Source organism: Solanum pennellii, chromosome 9 (genome assembly GCF_001406875.1).
Source record: "Solanum pennellii chromosome 9, SPENNV200".
NCBI classification, from domain to species: Eukaryota; Viridiplantae; Streptophyta; class Magnoliopsida; order Solanales; family Solanaceae; genus Solanum; species Solanum pennellii.
The window spans coordinates 78,621,954-78,633,795 of NC_028645.1; the positions used below are offsets into that span (position 1 = coordinate 78,621,954).

At 35.4% G+C, this 11,842-nt stretch overlaps 1 protein-coding gene across 1 annotated transcript; it reads right to left on the reverse strand.

Moving 5' to 3' along the window:
• Positions 1 to 947: 947 nt before the first annotated feature.
• On the reverse strand, positions 948 to 9,911 carry LOC107031642 (fumarate hydratase 1, mitochondrial). The gene is made up of 18 exons (XM_015233085.2): positions 9,751 to 9,911; positions 9,477 to 9,629; positions 7,640 to 7,757; positions 7,360 to 7,509; positions 5,474 to 5,584; positions 5,296 to 5,379; positions 4,209 to 4,307; positions 4,063 to 4,113; positions 3,939 to 3,988; positions 3,651 to 3,732; positions 3,429 to 3,523; positions 3,217 to 3,283; positions 3,063 to 3,113; positions 2,802 to 2,897; positions 2,065 to 2,163; positions 1,938 to 1,967; positions 1,719 to 1,784; positions 948 to 1,638 (listed from the first exon to the last, which is right to left on the reverse strand). Exons 2-18 carry the CDS (start codon positions 9,623 to 9,625, stop codon positions 1,552 to 1,554), a joined length of 1,485 nt encoding a protein of 494 aa, XP_015088571.1. The 5' UTR covers positions 9,626 to 9,629; positions 9,751 to 9,911; the 3' UTR covers positions 948 to 1,551.
• Between the last annotated feature and the right edge of the window lie 1,931 nt (positions 9,912 to 11,842).

An 11,842-nucleotide genomic window follows, 5' to 3' on the forward strand; every position in this document is an offset into this window, starting at 1 on the left:
GTGTGGGGGGTGTGTGCCACGACGAAACAAGGGAATGAAAGAAATTCCATCTCTTCTGTAGTCATGCCTGTAGTCAGCCAGGGAGTGATTTTTCAAACTTATTTTAAAAATGTTTTTCTTGGGTCGGAGATTTATAGAAATAACTTCTATACTTCATAAAAATAAGAGTAAATACTCTTTATGTTATTGCTGTTAGAAGTATATTGCCCTTAAATACGAAGTAACAAGCAAAATTTAGCAAGTTCGAACAACTAATAACTCTGGAAAAATCATGAATATCTTAAGTAAACAATTAATAGGGCATGTTTGAACTAATTAAAGATTAAATATATTTAATCATATATTACAAGACTAAAACTAGAATTTCTTATACCGAAGGGTTCAAAAATATTATTCACCCTTTTTTTGGTCGCGGAATGGGTGTGGGGGAGTTGGGGGTTAAAAAAAGGAATTCCAATCACATATCAAAACAATAATTATAACATAAAAAATAATTAAATAAAAAAAACAATGTATGCCAAACAAAATGATCACAAGAAATAAATTAAATCAACTAGATATAAATTATAATGCAAGAGATGCATGAAGGAATTTGTCAAAACTATTAACGTTACGATGAAATTGTTTTATCCTTGACTATTAGAGGTATTGAATTTGAGGATAGAGTACAGAAAAAAAATTTTATTAGGAGATTGCGAAATAAGCTCTGCAGTAAACTCAAAGTTCCAAATACAAACATCAAACATTGAATATAGTGAGAAAAACATAATCAATATAAAAATTCGGTTATAAAATTTATTTTCTAATATTTTCAAAACTTTAGAGAAACTATTATTTCAATTTTATTTTACCATATTTTAAAAATTAAAAAAATATTTTTCTCCATGCCAAAAATAATTATACAATGTAATGGGGTCCTTTATCCTAGGAAAGAGGAATCAATGAGAAAAGGGACAAGTGAGGTTCATTCACCTATCACCATCACATGAACTGATAGTGATTTCTCAAATGCAAAGAACCTGCCACCACCCTTCAGACTACATTTTCCACCCACAAAGTTGTTGTTAATGTCTCAACCCACCTGGTCAAAGGCCCTACTATGACAACACTTCTAGAGAATATGAAAATGACTTTGACTAAAGTGGTATATTTCAAATTTTCACTAAAATAATTCAAAATAAAAATTCTAATTTTATTAATACAATATAATTTTACGATGAAAAAATTGGATGGAACCCTTGCGCCCTTAACTTCAACCCTGTCTGGCTGGGAAAAACAAATGACACAGCAAAGCTCAAGTGAATTTCAGCTTTCAACCTGTGTTACTAAACGGTAAGGTTTCCATTTCACAAAAGATAAATCTTCTCCTTTGTTATTCACGGCTCAACTCAAAAAATGGAGGCATTCTCACAGTAAAAAAACACTGATAAATTAATAGGAATGAGAAAACCTCAAGAAATGTGTCAAATGTTTATTTCCCTCGTCGAATTTGATGGACAGAAGAAGCTAGCCATGGTCCTCTTACTCATTTCGAAGAGCTAATGAATCAGATCAGTCAGTTGGACCAATCATTTTCTCAGGGACTACGAGTTGATCAAACTCTTCACTGGTGAGGACTGCTAGATTGAGAGCAGCTTCCTGCAGATTTCAGTATACGACATTGTTTAGCATCAAATGAGAGAGTTGATCCCATAAACATAATTGATGGATACCGTTACCTTCAAACTGGTTCCCTCCTTGTGCGCTTTCTTGGCAACTGCAGCAGCATTATCATAACCAATTTTCTGAAATTGACAGCAAGAATATCCACAATCAGTCAAATTTCTTCAGTTTCACAAAACTTCTTGTCAGTTCAGCCACTAACTATGTAGGAAAAGAGTACTAGTAAAAATAGCTAGAAATAGCATGAACTCTAGATATGTTGATAGAATACTTACTGGGTTCAAGCATGTGACGAGCATGAGTGACTGCAAAGTTAAGCAAGAAATGTGATCAATAAGATAAAGCTTATAATGTATTGTAGAAGAGGCACTGAAGTTTGTAATTTTTTAGATGCACACTGACCTCGTGCAACAATTTAGCAATTCTGTCTCTGTTAGCTTGGATATCCCTCACACAATTCTTTTCAAAGGAAGCAGATGCATCGCCTAGCAATCTTACTGACTGGACATGACAAAAAGGAGAGGTATGTCAGTCTTGGTAAATAAAAAGCAGCAGCAGGTAACAAAGATCAACAGATTACATTTGTCGACCCAACCCAGCACCACCCACCCACCCTCAAAAAAAGAGAGGGGTTCTTCAGACTCTATCATCATACATATGAAAAGTAGAGCTAAGTTTAAGAAAGGGGGTTCAAATGAATCCCCTGTTTAAATAGCGAAAAAATAGAATTTCTTTTTGGGTATATTAGCTTGTTGAGTTACATTGACAAAAAGGAAAAATCACAGTGAAGTGACAAAGGGGGCCCAAAAAGTTTTTTAGGTCATAGGTACACATCCCAAGTGTGACTTTCTTGTTGTTTTTTTTTTTGGATCCCCTCCTGCAAATTCCTAGCTCCACCACCGCAAATATGGTCCATTTAAACCGTCAATGGTACTAAACCAATGACAAACACAAATGCCTTATAATCCAAATGAAGAATGAAAAGGTTAAGAAACCACAAATTACTCAGAAGAAGAGATGAAAAAAAACTTGGACTTCATTCCACCCCACATGCTTCTCTCTTACTACAGCTTAACTTGAAAATGCACACCATAATCTGATTTAGCGTTAACAGAAAACGAAAATAAAAGAGAGAGTACATGTAGGAGAGCGTTAGCAATCATCGGCTTGAAGACATTCAGCTCAAAATGGCCATTTGATGCACCAACAGTAACAGCCACATGATTCCCCATAACCTGCCATTCATGAAAGGTTCAAATGTTTAACTTGAAAACAAAGAACTTGGGTAAATTACCCAACCATATAAATGTCCTCTCTTGGAACTCAACATGCTATAACTCAAAGTCAAATTAAAGCTTCAAGACAATTTAATTACATCATCCATCGGACAGAAATGTTACCTGAGCACAGACCATGGTGAGAGCCTCACACTGAGTAGGATTTACCTTGCCCTGCAATGGAAGTCATTTATGGTAAGATTGAGAAGAAAGGGCTAAACATGACAAGAGTATGCATACATATTCTTTCAAACAGGTTTAAGGGAAATGAAGTTACAGGCATTATACTGCTTCCAGGTTCATTTTCAGGAAGACTGAGCTCGCCAAGACCGCAGCGGGGACCACTGAATAAGAAAGGATGTGAACTCAACAAATGAAAAAAATATGATAAAATCATATAACTGGTGGAACACACATCCTTCTAAGCTCTGAAATCCTCAAAAGATAGCAACCTACGGTGGAAATAATAAATACATATGAAAAGCATACCTTCCCAAGAAGCGTATATCATTCCCAATCTTCATAAGGGAAGCAGCCACGGTATTTAAGGCTCCACTAGTTTCAGCAAATGCATCATGAGCAGCCTGCATATGCCAGAATCCTTAAACACTAAATACTTGTCCTGATTCTCCTCGTATTCTATCAAAAGCAATGAGCAAGCAACCATAATCTTCAATTCACAAGCAATACACTCAAGGATCAAGATATTACCAATGCTTCAAACTTGTTTTCAGCTGTAACAAATGGCAAATTTGTTTCCTCTGCAACTGCTGCAGCAATTTTTATGTCAAACCTATGGAGAATCAACATAATATAACCACGATTCAAAACATATCGCATAGCTGAAATAGTACACATGAAACAGCAAGAGATTTTACAAACATAAATTCAAGGGATTAGGGATTGGGCAGCTACTATGACCACTCTGCCTTCACACACCAATAATGGAGGATCAGGTTGCTCAAATTGACCACAACCCGACCTTAATGGAGCACTTACCCTTTCTTTGTATTCAATCCTGTCCCTACTGCTGTGCCCCCTTGTGCGAGCTGCTCAATGAAGCTGTTATCAGTTAAAACAGGGCAAAAAGAGGAAGAAGGAAATTAAAGGGTTATGAAATAACCTGATACATGCGTGGAAGGGTGCCTAAGACTCTATCGATTCCATATTTCACCTACAACGGCAAAGAACCCTTTAAGGAAAACACTTCTGCTCTGCTTATAGTTACAACTTTAGCATTTGAAAATGCTGAATGTCAACAGTGCTTACTTGAGTTGCATAGCCACTAAACTCTTGTCCAAGAGTCAAAGGTGTTGCATCTTGTGTGTGGGTTCGCCCAATCTTGATAATGTCCTTGAATTCGACTGACTGGTAAAAGCAATTGGACAGTGAAGCGGCTAAGTTAACCAAAGGAATTACTGGTGATATTACGGAAGTATGAAAACTGAGAAGATTTTGTGTGAACATATTGTACTAGATGATAAGGCAAGGAGCAGATTTTGAATTAAAATAGCAAATGACTCCAAACATTGTATGACTACAGCTCAGACAATATTAGCATTGGCCTTGAAGATCAAATTAGTTTTCCAATTGAGAAAAATAGGCTGCAATGACACAATCAGATTTAAAGGGATAGAAATTTGTTGAGGATTGTGGCAAACAACATTGACTTGAAGATAATTAATGTGCTAAGCAAAGAGAGAGAAGTCAATATAATTTTGTAGAAAGAATATCAACATGTTGTCCTGTAAAAGTATTCCAAAAGTTTGAGCTGCACTTTTGTATTGGTTATATGGTATTGTACCATAACGTAATAGAAAACATAAAAAAATCCAGAAGAGAACTGAAGATGGATACAGTATACACCATAATGCTATGATCTAATTCACTTTTTTTAGCATCTTTGACTTTTCTTATTCTTCGCCATCATAATGCTCAACTAACTATACCAATTTGCACCTGCAATTCAAAAGGGTAAGTTGCTCTGTTTTGAGCATTAATGACCGAATAGGCAAGAGTTGCAACATTGTGCACCAATTCAATCGCCAGTAAAGTAAAATCTGATTAACCATGTCCTAAATTTGTAATTTTGTATCATTACAAGTAACAGAGAACATGGTTAAAACAACCTAAGATAGATGCATTGGCTGCAAACCACTCACCATATATACAACCATTACAAAGAATCTGGATCTAGCATTTATGTAAACACGCAGGCAATATTGCAGAATATAAAAAACACATGATGCTGCATAATCTGCTTGGAAAGTTTATGGAACCAACTGTTTCCTTTTCTTTAAGTATAGTATACTATATTTAAAAACTATACGAGTGAAAACATAACTTAACACTCAACCTTTGAATTTAGAGAAGTATGCAACTGTTTCAAGTTTGGTACTAATCTTTTATTTAGCTCCATAGCTGCAGCAATGTGCATCACCTACACATGAAAAAGAAACATCACTAAGAACTCAGCATAATTTTGTAGAATAGCAACATGCCTTGCAACAAAAGTAACACTAAAGATGGCTTACCGTAGGAAATGTATCATTTGAAGATTGCGATTTATTTACATGGTCATTTGGATGCACATGTTTATCTCCGCGGTTATAGCCAAGAATTTCAGCTGCTCGATTTGCAATAACCTGAAGATATATGATATAAATCATAACAAGGGGGGAAAATACACGAGTCCATCAAAAATCATTTTTTAACAACCCAGTAAGTTAAGGATGATGATAAGAAGAAATAGTATGAAATTGTTCCAGTCTTCCTCGAAATGTTCAGAAGACAAAATTGGCAAGCCATTTATAGTCTAAAATATTTTAGCTACCTGAGAAACACTAAATACATACAGCAAATGAAATCCAATTCTGAAGCACGGTAGTTGAATTATCTTGGTGATAGTTAACTTCAGAAAAAGCCAGTAATTTCTGGTGCAATCACAGGAAAACCCCAAAAAGGAAGTAAAGTTTTCAATATTCCCTAAACCACCTGAAGCTAACCAGTAAATGCACTGAATATTCCAACAGGTGGAATACACATTCATGCTGGGGTCAAAGGGGTGTCAATGGAGCCACTAGGCTCAATATTAGGTCTTGAAACATAGGAACTTTGACGGAGAAGTCTATAGAGTTGGTGAATATTCTCAAGAGGAGAACCAATATAGCTTGTGTCCAGGAGACCAAATGTGTGGGTACTAAGGCTTGAGATGTTGATGAATTGTTTTTTTTTTTTTGAAAATGGTAATGGTGTATTCTTCAGCATTAAGGAGATGCTGATGAATTTAAATTGCGGTACTCAGGAGGCTCGAGGAATAGGAATGGAGTAGGCATTTTAATAGATAGGGAACTTAGGGATCTAGTAGTAGAGGTTAGGAGGATGAACGACACGATGATGGTGATTAAGCTAGTCATTGGAGGACTTACCTTACACACCGCAAATGGGCTTGGACAACGAAGGTAAAAGCGGTTTTGGGAGAATTTGGACGAGGTTCTGAGGGGTATTATGCACACCAAGAAACTTTTCATAGGAGGAGATTTCAATGGCCCCATTGGAACAAATTCAATGGGTTATTACAATGTCCATGAAGATTTTGGTTTTGGGGGATAGAAACAAATGAGGAATTTCACTTTGGACTTTGCAAGAGCTTATGTATTGGTGATGGCTAATTTGAGTTTCCCGAGGGAGGAATACTAGGTGAGCTTCCGTAGTATGGGGGTTAAGGTTTAAATAGATTACTTACTCCTTAGGAAGTGTTGTAGAAGTTTACATAAGGACTGCGAAGTCATCCCAAGTGAGTATCTTACAACCTAACATAAACTCTTGGCAATGAAGAGGAAGAAGAGGGTTCTATCGAGGATCAAGTGGGTGGCTTGACTACTACTAGAGGTCAGAAGATGGGGGAAAGTTGATAGTGATGGGGGCTTTGGTGAGTAGTAGGATGCTAGCAGTATATGGGATAGGACAACTAATTGCATTGGGGAAGTAGCTAGAGAAGTGGGAAGAGAACCATGAGATCTCATTTTCAAATTCAAGTAAAGGCAAAATACACTAGGTGATTTTTTCCGATTCGCCTAAATCATAGGGCTAGAGTTACCAGTACCTGTGCAGGTAGCCGGTAAAATGGTCAAGGTGTAAACTAGGTATGCACTACTGAATGGTCAAGGTGCAAGCTAGGAGTGCACTGCCGTTAAAAAAACAGCAAGATGAGAAGTTCTATAGGAGGAGGAGACATGCTCAATCACAAAAAATGGATAAATTATAAATAAGAGCATCTGAATTATTTTGTCAAACAAAAGCATCATTCTTTTGAATGGCCTTTAAGCATTTAGGTTATTCCTCGACCTGCTTGAAGCAGATAATAAGGATCAATCCTAGAACAAGAAAAGGACCTGCACATTTATGAACTTTTAATTACCTCGTTAGCATTCATGTTACTTTGAGTGCCACTGCCAGTCTGCCAAACCACCAAAGGAAAATGGTCATTTAATTTTCCTTCTGCAACCTCTTCAGCTGCTTGCATTATTGCTTTTCCAATAGATTGGTCAAGGCCATAGTCCATGTTCACCTGCAATATAATAACTGCACAGTTAAAATAAGACTTCAAAACAACTGCTGTCAAGCATTACAACATGCTTACAGCTAATATACCAAAATTTTGATAAAATTAAAAAGGGAACAACATTACAGATACCAACCTTGGCTGCACACTTTTTAATAATACCGAATGCACGTATGATTGGCTCAGGCATTCTTTCACGATCACCCCCTATTTCAAAATTCTGCAATGATCTTTGAGTTTGAGCCCCCCATAACCTGAAGGAGATACAAAAAAGACCGACAAGAAGAAAAGACGAAGCACAATTAGAAGGAAACTCAGGATATGGTAAACTTAGAAAAGAATTTCAAGACCCACCTGAAATTTCACACCTACAACTAGGTCTCTAGCTCATCAATGTTTAATGCACAGATAGAGCAGAGAAGCGAACCAACTACTTTGAACATAAAGAGACATTGATGCACCCTAGGTACCCCCCCCCCACACACACACATACACTACCACCACCCAAAAAACACTTAAGATCGCAAAATTTAATGACATCCATAGCAAAACAAGTCTTCTTAATAGAAAGGAGATTGTTGCCATCAGAATTATATTTCCAAATTAAGGAGTGAACTCAACAAATTTAATAGGTTATTGTACTCCACGATTTGTCTATCAGAGAAATCATAAAGATAATGGATGCCGCTGACACCCCAAAACAAGAAGAATAATTGCACAAGCCACAAAGGAAGTCATCTTCTAGTTACGCTTCTTGCTCTACCAATTCCTAAAGACATCTATGATTCTTTTCTCCCAGATGAAGCAGCAGGCATCGGTCAGTAGAACCTATAAAAAGGAGAGGGTTGTAGCACAAAGTACTGTTGTGCACCTATTTCCTTCAGCTCGCACAGAAGGTGGGACTCATAGTCTTCCAGACCTGCTTTAGGGGTTAGTGCGCGTGCACAAATATATTCTCACCTTCTCGGTTGCGCAGATTTGGGCTACTAAGTGGAACCAGACCATCCAACTTGCCATAGCTATGTCTTGAAACATTGCTTAAGCCAAAATGAGGAAATATAAATTAAATGTATCCCTTTCTAGTAACATTCTTGATTAGTGAGGCAGCACAAAATTCCAGAAACAGCAAATTAGATTGATGGAATTGCAAGACACGAAGGTTATACTTAATTGATTGCTGCTGAATTGTCAGTCCAGAAATCTATGATTGTTCTGTACCGAGGCATTTCGGTACTCACTTGACTAGAGTTTTAATTGGTTACGAAGGGAGTCGGAACACTTTTGATCATATCTACGACGAGGACAGCTGATTGTTAAAGACTGATGAAGCACAGAACAGAAGAGAAACACATCCATAAAGCAAAAATAACAGCAAGGTGCATTCAAATCCATTAACAACATAAATCTTCTAGTTAAATGAAATAGTTATTGCTTGTTGCCTAGTTGTTAGTGAAGATGGAATGGATAATGGTAAGCTAGAGTTTAAATTCCAATATAATGAAAAACAGTTAGGTGAATTCTATCCCATTTGTCCAAGTCTTCACGGACAAAATTACTCGTGTTTGCGCTGGTGGATGAGTATATAATTGAGGTGCGCGCAAGCTGACTTGACATACGAGAGAAGTAGTTATGTCTCAGCACTTCGACAAACCTACTTTCATTTTAGAAACATGCACAAATCCTTACAACAACATAAAATCCAAAAGAACTTTAAAACACAATCACTTATACCTAAATCCTAAATTAACTGGCTGGCTTTATGAATCCTCTATATCCATTCATTACAAGATTCTTCACAATATGATTAATTTTTGTACTAACAAATAAAAAACGTCAACTAATTCTACATTCGGTATCAATCAGACTATGCTATCCAAAAAAAATCCACTTTAACACAAAAAAACATGGTAAAATAGTGAAGGCAAAATATTAAACATGCGAAAATGGAAAAATAAAGGGAAAATAGCACGAACTTGTCCGATGGAACGAGAATAGGACCAAACGTATCTCTTTCCTCCCTGAAAGACGTAGAGAAAAGCCTCCAGGAAGAAGAAGTATAACGCAGTGAATCTGATAGAGCTGATCCAGCTGATAATCGACGAGCCGCATATAACATCGCCATATCTCTGCAGATCAAATCAAAGTTCCAATAAATGCTAAACTAATACGAAAAATGGCAGATATTACAAGTGCATCCGTCTGTATTTGTAAGTGAAAACTATGTAGATATGATCTAAGAAAACAAACCAGCAGTCAATGCGCCGCCGCCTGTATGCGAATGTTGATGCTGATTGCTGAGTCTGAGAGAGAGCGTAGCAGCAGTCAGCAGAGCTGATATTTAGGAAGTTGAATGAAACCAACAAATCGAATCCCAATAGTCAAAAAGGGCCATAGTATGGGCTATTTCGTAACGGCACACCATTCGATAATATTGGGAGAAATTCCTATAATATATAAGTTCAGGTAAATTACACAAATCTCATAGCGCAATTTTCGCCATAGCAAATGTAAAATTTATATAAAATAGTATAACTTTGTATGTTTTATAATTATAGTTTCTATAATTGTGTTTCATAGCAAATATGCTATGATTATTTTTGTTATACATATATACAAAAGAAGTTAGGTTATTTTTGGCTATACATACGTACAAAAGAAACAATTGTATAATTTGCTGACTCTTCTTTAGATTTGTACAATTTCGCTGGCAGGTCATTTGAATAAATTGTTAGCTGCCTCTCGTTTGTATAATTTGCTGGGACCTCTTCAGATTTGTATAATTTTGCTACCAGGCTATTTGTATAAATTGTTGGCAGCCTCTCGCTTGTATAAATCATTGACAACCTCTCAATTCAATTTTATGTGTTTGTATATCTGTATAAAATGTGAATTTTGTATAAAATTTGAATTTGTATACAATTGAATCGAAATAAAATGTTGGGCAAAGGACAGAAATTACATAGTTTAAGGTAAAATTTTCATTTGTCCCTTATAAGTTTATAATTACAAAAATCCCTCAAATTGATACAATAATATAAGCACTGATACATTAATCTGATGCGCCAGATACATTAATCGTTAAGTAAGATATATTACATTGTATACATGATACACTAATCTGGTGTATATTTTATACATGATACACTAATCTAATGCGCGAGATACATTAATTTAATGCGGCATATACATTAATTTGATGTGCTGATACATTAATCTGATGTGTCAAAATGAGGGATTTTGGGAATTTATATAACTAATAGAGGATAATGGTAATAAGAGAACTTAAAGGTGAGATTTCTGTCATTATCCTAAAACGTTTGCATATCAAGTATCGTTTTCTCTCTCTTGCTTTACATAAACATAAATTATTCATTGTATTTTAATTTGTATAATTTGTGTTTGTACAAAACGAGAAAGTGAGAAAAGTAAAAGAAATCTGGGCAAGAGAATATTTGTATTGTATAATTATAAGTGTATATGACGAAAATATATGTATTTGCATGTGTATATACAATTTTCGCTCGCTTTGTAAACACAATTTATACATTTCTGATTGTATAAAGCGAGAGAGGCGAGCGACAGAGGGAGAGTGACGAGCGAGAGTTTGAGGGAGAGAGGTGACTGACAAATAGTATGCTACAGGGCATAATTAAATCATCAAAGTGTGGTTGTAGCATTTAATTTGAATTATTAGTTTGTCATTATGTACAATTTTCTCTAGTTTTAATATGAAATTACAATCTATCCCTAAATAAGTATATAATTACATTAATCTCTTAAAATTAAAAAATCCAGATACAATAATTGAAGCTCGAATACATTAAATATTATCTTGAAGACATCAATATGTAGCTCGGTTACATTAAATAATGTCTCTGATATATTAATATATAGCTCAGATACAATAAAAACTAGCTCAAATACATTAAATATTGGCTCGGATACATTAAATATTGGTTCTGACACATTTAATATCAACTCTTATACATTAAAAAAATAAGAAATTTTGAAAAATTTTAAAAGCAATAGAGTATAATGAAAATAAGTGAAACAAAAAGAATTGTGATTCTGTAATTTCTCCTTTTGGTCCTCAAATTCTTACTAAACAAACAATAAGGAAAAAAGAATCAAAAACTAAAAACTAAAGACCAACGATATGTGGACTGGATATTGGGTTGGAAGAGTGATGCAAGGCCCATAACCCATTGGCTATGAGAATGTACATTTACAGGGCCATTTTGGTTAACATATTTGTGAATTGTGATTTTTTTTTTGAATAATCAAATATATATTAGTTAATTAGTTAATATAAGTTATAATTTATCTAATTTACAATTCA